Below are 11352 nucleotides of genomic sequence, written 5' to 3' on the forward strand. Positions count from 1 at the left end.
TCAGAAAGAGTAGATTTAGATTATGTATTAGAAATTAATAATACTTGTAACGTACTGATGATTATATCAGGACTATGAGAGAGGATTTGCGGCTTTCGCATTCTTCTCCTTAGTTTTATTTTTAAATTTGTAAGCATGATCACTTATACTCCTTGTTGAGGAAGATTCCCTTTATTAACTATTAATATAAAAAAAATAATGGAAATGGATATAGTTTATGGATATTGTTTGCACATGACAAAAATTGTGATCTAAGACTCAAAAATAGTTGAAAGGACGCGTCTATTTATTTTTGGACTTATCCATTTTACGATTTAGAAAATCAAGTTCTTTTGTATGAGAAAGATAAGATTGCTACAACTTCGAGGCCCATTATCCGAGTCCAAATTTCACTTGAGGCCCATAAACCCAGCACAAATTCACTTGGTCTTTCATTCATTACCAACTCCAAGCTACTCGTGGGGCCCAAATTGGTTCGTCAGCCACCTACATGCTAACAACTCGTTCATCAAATTGAATTCCGTCCTTCTCTGTCCATACTTCGTATCCATAGCTATAATTAAAACCTCGAGTTCTCCGCTCTGCTTCTGCTGTTTGTAATTTCGCAGTATTACAAATGGCGGGTGTTTTCTCCATCCTAAGGCGCGTTTATCTCTCTATCTATAACTGGGCTGTCTTCTTCGGCTGGTAATCAACCTTGCCTTTTTGTTCCTTCCTCTATTGAAGTTTAATGGTTCGATTTTTTTTAGAGCTTTTCCAATTTTGATATTCAGGACGCAGGTATTGTTTTTGGCTGTCAAAACACTGAGGGGAGAGGGCTACGAACACGTTTACCCAGCCATCGAAAGACCCCTCTTAATTGCACAATCCGCCGCCATTTTGGAGGTCACTCTTTCATCTTAATTTCGATTTATAAACATCAAAATTCCTCACTTAACTGTTCGGTTACTCAGTTTTCTTCTCTCTTTTTTCCTTTGTAAATACAGATAATTCATTCTCTAGTGGGTAAGTACAGCTTGATCTGACCTTAACAATAAATTTCAGTGGTAATTCGTTGTGTCAAGTGCTAACTGCTAAATACGGTTGATGATATATTATATATATACATATAGGTTTAGTGAGGTCTCCAATATCAGCGACTCTACCTCAGATATTATCAAGACTGTTCTTGGCTTGGGGAGTTCTTTACAGTTACCCTGAGGTTACTACTTATTACTGTTTCCCCTCTTTCCCTTTAGAGATACTGAGAATTAAATTCATTAGGGTTTTCGCAGGTTCGAACCCACATGCTTGTTTCATCTCTAGTGCTTAGCTGGTCAATTACAGAGGTCAGTTCTACACACAAATCACAATTTAGAGATACCAAAAATTGCAGATGTTCTTAGATGGTCTAATTATTGTTCTCCAGATCATTCGATATTCATTCTTTGGGGTGAAAGAAGCATTTGGCTTTACACCTTCGTTTCTCTTGTGGCTAAGGTACATACATGATCAGTTTAATGCAGTTGTGCTGTTAATTCAGTGTTTGTCAGTTATAGAAAGTGTCATAAATTTGGTAATGCAGGTATAGCACTTTCCTTGTGTTGTATCCTATTGGGATATCTAGTGAAGTTGGTCTTGCATATGTCGCCCTACCTTATGTCAAGGTAACTGAAAATGTCATGAATATTTATTATCTTCATATATTTTGGGTTATGTTAAATTGACCTAATCTTTTTCAGGTATCTGAGAAGTTCTGTGTGAGAATGCCCAACAAATGGAACTTCTCTTTTGACTACTACTATGCATGCATCTTAAGTATCCTGATGTACATTCCTGGTATGAAATTTCTAAAGTTTTGAGATAAAATTGTCTAGTTTATAATCAAACTATTTGTAATACATTATGGATGTATTGCAGGGAGTCCACACATGTACACTTACATGCTTGGGCAGAGGAAGAGAGTCCTCTCAAAATCTAAAAGGGAGTGAAAAGAGAACCACTTTTGTATTACTTGGTTGTATGTCTAATTATTATATGTCCATTCTGCTATGTTATTGTAAGACTTGCAATTATTGATGAAAGTCCAAATCTGATTAGAATTGCTCTTCAGTAGCTGTCATTTTAATGGCAATTGTGATCTACAACTGCAACACGAGAACATAGTTGCACAACCAAACGTGTGACAGCTCAGTTCAGTACATGAAATTATTTCAATCCTTTCATTAATTTTCTAATTTAAAATTAAAAGGAAAAGTATAAGGTGCAGACAAATCTTATGGTGTAAAATGAGAACAAATTTAGACCGTCAAATCATTTCAAGAAAATGCTAGTCAGATGCTTAAAAATGCATGTCAATAAAAAATGCATGTCGGAGGCCTAAAAATGCATATCAATAAAAATGCAAGTCAAGCATCTATATTTTACATGCATTTTTAACACATTAGCATGCACTTTTAACACATAAGCTTGTATTTTTTCCATATAAGCATGCACTCTTAACACATAAACTTGCATTTTAACTAAAATGCATTGTGGGTTGACTTGAATGCATTTCAAAAATAAGCATGCGGAAATATGGGCATATATGTTGAAAATGCATGTTTATTTCTTGAAATGTATTCAAGTTCAGCTGAAAATGCATTTAAGATCAAATGTAAGTTTATGCGTTGAAAGTGAATGTTTATGTTCGAAAAATGCATGTTTATGTACAAAAAGTGCATGTCAATGTGTTCAAACTGCATACAAAATATACATGCATATCTGCTATGAATTTTTTTACATGCATTTTTTGGTTTTCGGTTTGTATTTTTATTGACATGCATTTTTTGGGCTCTAGTATGCATTTTTTTTTTGCAAGCATTTTTGAGTCGTTGACTTGCATTTTCTTGAAATGATAGATTTGTTTCATTCTACATTATAAACGTTGCTTGCATCGGAACCGAATCCAAATTAAAATTAGAAGAAAGTCCTAATTAAACAGAACAAATATAAGTAATTTCCAACATAATTTAATAGAAGGAAACCAACAATCAACTAATTTGGTGGTTTGCCTACCCTTAAACATTGATAATGCGCTAACATAATCTTGTTCAAACGAGATTACAAGGCTAGATCTAATAACGAATACAAGTGATCATCTACACAATCCAACCCCTTTAAGGCAAGATCAACTCACAATAAAAATAGATCTGACGAAGCCATCATAAGATCTCAACGTGCTACGATCAAAGATGAAGAGCGACACTAGAAACATCAACAGTGGACGATGGAGATGCTCGATCTTTCTCACTGTTCATGTGTAAGTAATGTGTGAGAAGCTTGTAACAAGCTTTTAAGTACCAAAGTCCGTTTCAATTATCCAACCTAATCTTCTCATTAGTCTGCATTTTAATTAAAGCCCAAGAAGTCCAACTGAGCTAATCGCTCGGGGTTGCTCAAATCGGCACAAAGTTGTTACACATCACCTATATATTGAAGTTGGTCAATTGGTGCATTTTAAGTTATCTCCTTCATTCTAGTCAATACTTTCTATTTTTTTATTAAATTTACTATTATCTCTTATTTTTCTATTGATTTTATTTTATTTTATTTTCAAAGTATTTATTTTTAGTTTAACTTCCATACTTTTAGGAACAATTGATAAGATATTTTAAATTTAATCTAATTAATTATTAAATTTAAATTATTCTTTCAAAACTTACTTTATAATTAGAATATTAATCATTCTCTTTTATGAACAAACTATATTAAATATGGATTTCATTCAGAATAAAACAATACAATGTGTATTATATTTTTTTATGTTATATTAAACTGAGTCAACTATTTTGATGTATTGTTTTTTTTGCCAAATGGTAAAAAAATTATAAATGCCAACACATAAACTATTGCCCATACAACATCCGCATCATAGCCCTACCATGTCTACTATTGGTACTCAGCTTCTGTACCATACAAAATCTACAAACCGAGATAAACTCACTAGAAAGTGCATCGACATTAACAATCCTATTCTTGAAAATAACATCATTCCTAAGCCTCCAAGTAAAATAAACCACACCCATAAATGTAATTCCACTAGCCTTGTAAGGAATCAAACGAGATGGAAACACCTTGCTAACGCATAACCCTCGTCAGAATGGACGATACAACTGCATAGTCGAACCATAAGTGCTGTTAAGACTTCGGCGAACAATGCAATATTTGTTGTTCACAGAAAAAACTTTCACCCAATAAAGTAATTATATTTAATTATTCTTCCCTAAAGATATAACAATGCGATATGTATTTCATGATTTATTTTTTATGTTATATTTAATCTAACTAATTATTAAATTCAAATGATTCTTCTGAAACTTACTTAATAACTAGTACTTCATCGCCCGTGCTACGCACAGGCTATGTAGTTTATATGTTATCATAGGCATCCTTTTTGGTTCGAACGAATGTTTGTGATATATCATTTGGGGATGTGTTTTTCTAGTATGTTTGATTGTAAGTTTCGTACACAGTGTACTTTGTGTATGTTTCGTCTAGTAGTTTGTTTAGTATCTATTTTTTTAGATGTGTCCGTATTTATTTGATTAAATACATTTATTGTGGTGATTAACGTGAACATACACTCAATTGAGTATCAATGTACTTTTTAGTAATGGTAAATACTTGATATATAGGCAAGTATTTGTAATAATTTCGTGCTTCGCACGGGTTTTTCTTTTTTTGTGAGACTATATATATATTGAACATTATTGTATGTGTTTAATGTAAATTATTAAGCAACACACAGATATGTTATCCTTTACTTTATTCGTGCAAAAAATTTGATTAATCTAAATGTTGATATATGAAATATAGGAAAGAAATAAGAATAATATTTTTGTAAAAATGAACAAGTTATAGACTGTGTAATATGGATAAGTTAAAAATGCCCACATACCCGTATATGCTCAGATACGATAAAAACCAAATCAAAATGTTTTTAAATTACAAATTGGAAAATTGATTATTGGCTTCAATTGTTTTAAGCTCAACTTGAATAACGAAAGAAACATAAACACCCATTTCAATCGGGGGTCTTGTGATCTCCTTTTTTATACCTCAGTGAAGGAAACTTCATTAAGTTTTCAATGTGGAAGGATAAAAATCTTAACCTATAACATGAGTATTTATACACATTCAATGGTTAAAAATTTCATTGAGTTTTGATGTGGGAGAATAATTGAACATGTGTTAACTTCGACAGTGTTTACATTTTTTGCGTTAAAGTGGACGGTTTTAATTATAATAGACTACTTATTAATTATATATTTTTTATAATTTTAGTGCTAAGAGTTAGATTTTCACAACAAAATATTCTCGTAATCATTACTACATGAAAATTTTCTCAATTGTTGAATATGCAATCAAAATTTTATGAAGTAAATATGCTAGAAAAAATAAGTTAATAAAAAGAAAGATCATTAGTAACTGAAAATCCCACATAATCCAATTCGCCAAAACTAATTGTCATGATAAAACGTACGAAACAAAAGTTTTAAACTGGAAAATTTATTATTGGGCTTCTATTGTTTTAAGCTCAACTTGAATAATAAGAGCAACATAAAAACCCATTTCTACCGAGGGTTTTGTTATCTCCTTTTATACACCTCAAAGAGAAGAAACTTCATTAAGTTTCCGATGTGGGAGGCTGAAAATCTCAACCTGTAACATGACTTTTGTATACACATTCAATGGTCTAAATTTTTATTGAATTTCAATGTGGGAGAGCATTTACACATGTGTTAATATGGATAGATTTGACTTATTTTGGTTAGATTGAATAGTTTTAATGATAATAGACTATTTATTAGTTGTATTTTTTTTTCATAATTTTAATATTAAGAGTCCGATTTTCACAACAAATATCCTCGTAGTCAATACTATATAATTTTTTCCTTAATTATTGAATATTCAATCAAACTTTAATGAAATACATAGTCTAGAAAAATAGAAGAAAGAAAACAAATTAAAAAATTAAAGAAATAGCATTAGTAACTAACAATCCTACATAATCTAATTTAGAAATCGAATTGTCATGATAAAATGTAAGAAATAAAAAAATTTATACTGGAAAACTGATTATTGAGCTTCTATTGTTTTAAGTTCAGCTTGATTAATAAGAGAAACCAAAAATACATTTCTACTGGGATATTGTGATCTCCTTTTATACTTCTCAAAAAGAAGGAAACTTCATTAACTATCTGATGTGGAAGGCTCAAAAATCTCAACTTCTAACATGACTTCTTATACACATCCAATGGTCAAAAAGTTCATTGAGTCTTGATGTGGGAGAATATTTGAACATGTGTTAATATGGACAGTTTTTACTTTTTTGGGGTTAAGTGGATAGTTTTAATTATAATAGACTACTTATTAATTATATATTTTTTATAATTTTAGTGCAAAAAGTTAGATTTTCCGAATAAATATCCTCGTAGTCATTACTATATGATAATTCTTTCATTTATTGAATATGCAATCCAAGTTTTATAAAGTACATGGGCTAGAAAAATGGAAGAAAAAAATCACTAAAAATAAAAAATTAAAGAAAGATCGTATGTGACTGAAAATCCCACCTAATTCAATTCGGAAAATCTAATTATCATGATAAAAGTCAATAAATAAAAGTTTTAAACTGGAAAATTGATCATCGGGCTTCTATTATTTTAAGCTCAACTTGAATAATAAGAGAAATATAAAAACTCATTTCTACCAAGGGTCTTGTGATCACCTTTTATACACGTCAAAGAAAAGAAAACTTCATTAAGTTTTCGATGTGGGAGACTGAAAATCTCAACGTGTAACATGACTTTTCATATACATCTAATGTAAATAATTTCATTGAGTTTCGATGTGGGGAAACATTCAAACATGTTATAATATGGATAGTTTTAACTTATTTTGGTTAGATTGGATAGTTTTAATTATAATAGACTAGTTATTAATTGTATATTTTTTTCATAATTTTAATGATACAAGTCAGATTTCACAACAAATATCCTCGTAGTCACTACTATATAAAAACTCTCTCAATTATTAATATTCAATCCAAGTTTAATGAAGTACATACACAAGAAAAAATGGAAGGAAAAATCGTAAAAAAAAAAAAAGAATTAAAGAAAGATCATTAGTAAATGAAAATCCCACATAATCTAATTCGGAAAATCTAATTGTCATGATAAAACATAAGAAATAAAAAAATTAAACTGGTAAATTGATTGTTGGACTTCTATTATTTTAAGTTCAACTTGAATAATAAGAGAAACAAAAAAAAATTCATCTGGGATCTTGTGATCTTCTTTTTATACAAATCAAAGAGTAAGAAAGTTCATTATGTTTCCGATGTAGGAGGCTAAAAAATCTCAACTTGTAACATGACTTTCTTTACACATCCAATGATCAAAAATTTCATTGAGTTTTCACGTGGGAGAACATTTACACATGTGTTTAAATATGGATAGTTTTAACCTTTTGGTTAAAGGGTATAAATGTAATTATAACAGAATATTTATTAATTATATATTTCTCATAATTTTTGAGTTAAGAGTAAGATTTTAACAAAACATATCCTCGTAGTGATTACTATATAAAAATTAACTAAATTATTGAATATTCAACCAACTTTTATGAACTACACATGCTAAAAAAATGGAAGAAAAAAATCATTAAAAAAATTTGCAGAGAGATAGTAACTGAAAATCCCACATAATTCTATTTGAGAAATCTAACTTTCATGATAAAAGGTAAGAAATAGAACTTTTAAACTGGAAAATTGATTATTATGCTTCTATTATTTAATCTCAACTTCAATAGGAAGAGACAAAACCGATTTCTCTCAAGGATCTTGTCATCTCCTTTTATACACCTCAGAGGCAAGGAGACTCCATTAAGTTTCCGATGTGGGAGGATGAAAATCTCAACTTGTAACATGGTTTTTTATACACATCCAATGGTCGGAAAATTTCATAGAGTTTCGATGTGAGAGAACATTTACACATGTGTTAATATGAATAGTTTTTACTTTTATTTGTTAGATTGGATAGTTTGAATTATAATAGACTACTTATATTTGTATTTATTTTCATAATTTAGTCTTAAGAGTCTGATTTTGACAACAAATATCCTCATAGTCATTACTATATTATTTTTTAAAAAAAAATTATTGAATATTCAGTCCAACTTTTGAAGTACATCAGAAAAATGGAATAAAGAAATCATTAAAAAAATAAAAGAAAAATTGTGAGTAACTTAATATCCCGCATAATCTAATTAGAAATATATAATTAGCATGATAAAATGTAAAGAATAAAAAATTTAAATAGGAAAAGTACGTATTTGGCTACACGGGTAGTAAAATTTAAACAAATTCGATCCGGCCCAACACTTATTAAAAAAGGCAAGCAACTACAACCTTTTCAAAAAACAACTACAAAAAACAATGAAGACATTAATGAATAAAGCAACTACAAAAACCTAAATTTATAATATACTAGAGATGGCATGCCCGTGCTACGCACGGGCTATTGTGTCTTTCTTTTTTTAAGGAAAATTACTTTTATTGAAGAGTTGTGTGCTTCACACGGGCTTGTATTTGGGTTGTTGGATCTTTGTATAGGTGAAAACATATAATTGAGGCGGCATTCTCCTTAGAAATTAATAGAATAATTTGTTGCTTTAACATACAATGTGCATGTCGGTCAAGAACATACTTGAAATTGAAGCTTTTTTATTACGTAACTTGTGTGACCATGTGTGATACTCCATGGATTATTGTACATTACATTGTTTTTGATTAGGTATGTAACCTTTCGTTGTTATTATTTGAGCCTATTTTTTAAAGTTTTAAATTCCATTTCATCCACTATATCAACTAACATCTTAAAATGACAACAAACTATATACACATATTAAGAATTGAGGTAATAGAAAAGATGGAAGAAACATGCAGAAGAATAAAAATTTATAGGAATAAATTGACATTAAATTTGACTTCGCTTTGATATTGATAATCTTTTCCCAATAATAAAACCACTCAATTTTTTAATTTGTATGTATAGATTCATGATGATGGCCGCTCTTATGGGACTGCATGCGTGCATTCATTTCTGTATTTATAGAGTGATAGAGGTTATGCTTTGACTTCTGCAAAGAAGGGTCGGAGCACCGAATAAAAAGAGAAAAGGTTTATGATGGTTTTGAGAATGAGAATATTTAATTGTACTAAAGGATATGAATTGAATTACGTGGAGTCTTGAAATTCAAAGAGACATGAAGTTAAATTTAATTAATTTGACTATTTATCTTCCATAATCAAGTACAGGGTTAATACAACTTCTATTGTATTTGAGAGTTTTTCGTTTTTCTTTCGCATTTATTTCAAAAATGATCAATAATAAAAATAAGGGTATGTTGAGAAATATGCTTTAAAAACTCAACTTTATAGGGACTATGATATGATATGATATGATATGATATGATGTATAGATTCATGTTGATGGGTTCTTTTATAGGACTGTATGTGTGTGTTTATTTATTTATTTATAGAGCAATGGAGGTGATCCTTTGACTTGTGCAAATAAGAGTCGGAACATAGAAAGAGCAAAAGTTCAATGTGGTTTCAGAATAAGAAACGACTTTTATTTAATAGTAATAAAGGATAAGAAGTGAATTATGTGGACTCTTGGAATTCAAAGGGACAAAAAGCTTAATTTACTTAATTTGACTATTTATCTTTCCTAATTGAGTAGAAGGCTAATACAATTTTCATTTTTTGTGAGAGATTTTAGTTTTTTTTTTTCACACTTATTTCCAAAAAGATGATTAAAGAAAATAAGGGCAACTGGGGAAATTGTAAACAAAAATCCAAGTTGAGTTTGAGGGCATACTTCTCAAATTGATTTAGATATAAGAAGAAACTCGATTTTCTGATGTAGAGGATCCCATATGTGGGCAACTACAAAGCATACTTCTCAAATCGATTTAGATCTAAGAAGAAAATCGAGTTTTTGATGTAGAAGATCCCGTATGTGGGCAACTACAGAGCATACTTCTCAAAAGAGATGAAGAGAGGAAGATATTCTTGCACAATGGAGAATGTCATTATTTATAAGCTAAGGAGGAGAGATTGTGCTATTGGGCCAACCAAATTGGGCCGAACAAATTGGACCGAGTAATAGGAATTCTAGAGGTTAATGATGTCAAACAATAAGGAGGGTATTAATGATGCCAAACAATGCCAATTTTATAGTATATTAAGACTAGGTTGTCCGTGCCCGTGCTTTGCACAGGCTTTATTTTTTCTGTCGCATCTTGTATGAAAATAACATATATATATTCTAAACTGTTTTTCCTTGTTTTTCTATGAAAGTTTGAATGAAACACGTAGACAAAATGTAGTGTATAAGGTGATTAAAAATGATCCAATCAGACAATAGTTCATTTCATTAAATTAACAAACGTAAGGCGTGTGGTTGTCTATAATATGCAACTATTTATGAGTACATGGTATTATCATGGAGATGTCTTTTATTCTTTAGGAATGAGCTATATGATTATTTCTGGTATGAACTTTATTGTGTATATTGAAACCTACAATATACTTCTCTTGGATGTGTATTTTTAGTTTGATAGGATATCATATTTACATGTTATTATTCAATCCATTATTATAATTTAAATATTAGTAATTCAACATTTTCTCAAGGAAGAAGCAATCGATAAATTTAATGAATTTGATTCTGATTTATATAGAATTTTTTCCTTGTCCAACCCAATTTCTCACTCAGTATATATAAATCAAATTTCTCTCCTCTCTTTGTAACTTCAATCCAATGTAATTTTGTTCACTATATTCAAGATCTTTCTATTGCATATTATAGTTGGGAAAGATGATAGATTTCACAATAATTGAGTTTCATATCATGAAGACCTCCACAATTATAACGGTCATCAAGGAGAAATTGACGGAGATGGATTTAGGAAAAAATAAAAATAAGCTCAATTAGAGAAAATCAGCTATAAAAACTCTATTTTATATGTATTAGATTTATGCCTATTTAATATTTTTAACAGAAATTAACTTTAAACTAATATTAATAAATTTTGTAGTATTCTATGATTATTTTATATATTTTTATTATTACTCTATAAATGTAAAATAATTGATATAAATTTCTCATAATATTAATCACTCAAAAATATAAATAATTTTTATTTTCAATGTAATAACTAATGATACACTATGCGTAGATTGTTTTTAGTCTTTAATCCCTTTTATACTATGTTTACTTTTAGGATAAGTATCGGGTAATAATACATTCATAAAGTAATAAA

At 29.7% G+C, this 11352-nt stretch overlaps 1 protein-coding gene across 1 annotated transcript; it reads left to right on the top strand.

The window, feature by feature from the left end:
* The first annotated feature begins 616 nt into the window (after positions 1-616).
* LOC141250833 (uncharacterized) lies at positions 617-1970 on the top strand. Its single transcript, XM_073670113.1, has 9 exons — positions 617-687; positions 774-885; positions 987-1005; positions 1113-1201; positions 1275-1328; positions 1409-1479; positions 1565-1646; positions 1722-1818; positions 1900-1970. The coding sequence occupies exons 1-9, from the start codon at positions 617-619 to the stop codon at positions 1968-1970; spliced, it is 666 nt and encodes a 221-aa protein (XP_073526214.1).
* The last annotated feature ends 9382 nt before the right edge of the window (positions 1971-11352 follow it).

This window comes from Phyllobates terribilis, unplaced genomic scaffold (assembly GCF_046119375.1).
Source record: "Phyllobates terribilis strain yellow unplaced genomic scaffold, ASM4611937v1 Scaffold_6230__1_contigs__length_45997, whole genome shotgun sequence".
Classification (NCBI taxonomy): domain Eukaryota; kingdom Metazoa; phylum Chordata; class Amphibia; order Anura; family Dendrobatidae; genus Phyllobates; species Phyllobates terribilis.

What these genes read in the sequence shown, in the direction of transcription:
- LOC141250833 (XM_073670113.1), top strand. Translation starts at nt 617, where the DNA reads ATGGCGGGTGTTTTCTCCATCCTAAGGCGCGTTTATCTCTCTATCTAT. An exon ending in TGGGCTGTCTTCTTCGGCTG is followed by an intron (nt 688 to 773) that starts GTAATCAACCTT and finishes TTTGATATTCAG; the next exon opens with GACGCAGGTATTGTTTTTGG. An exon ending in TCGTTTCTCTTGTGGCTAAG is followed by an intron (nt 1,480 to 1,564) that starts GTACATACATGA and finishes TTGGTAATGCAG; the next exon opens with GTATAGCACTTTCCTTGTGT.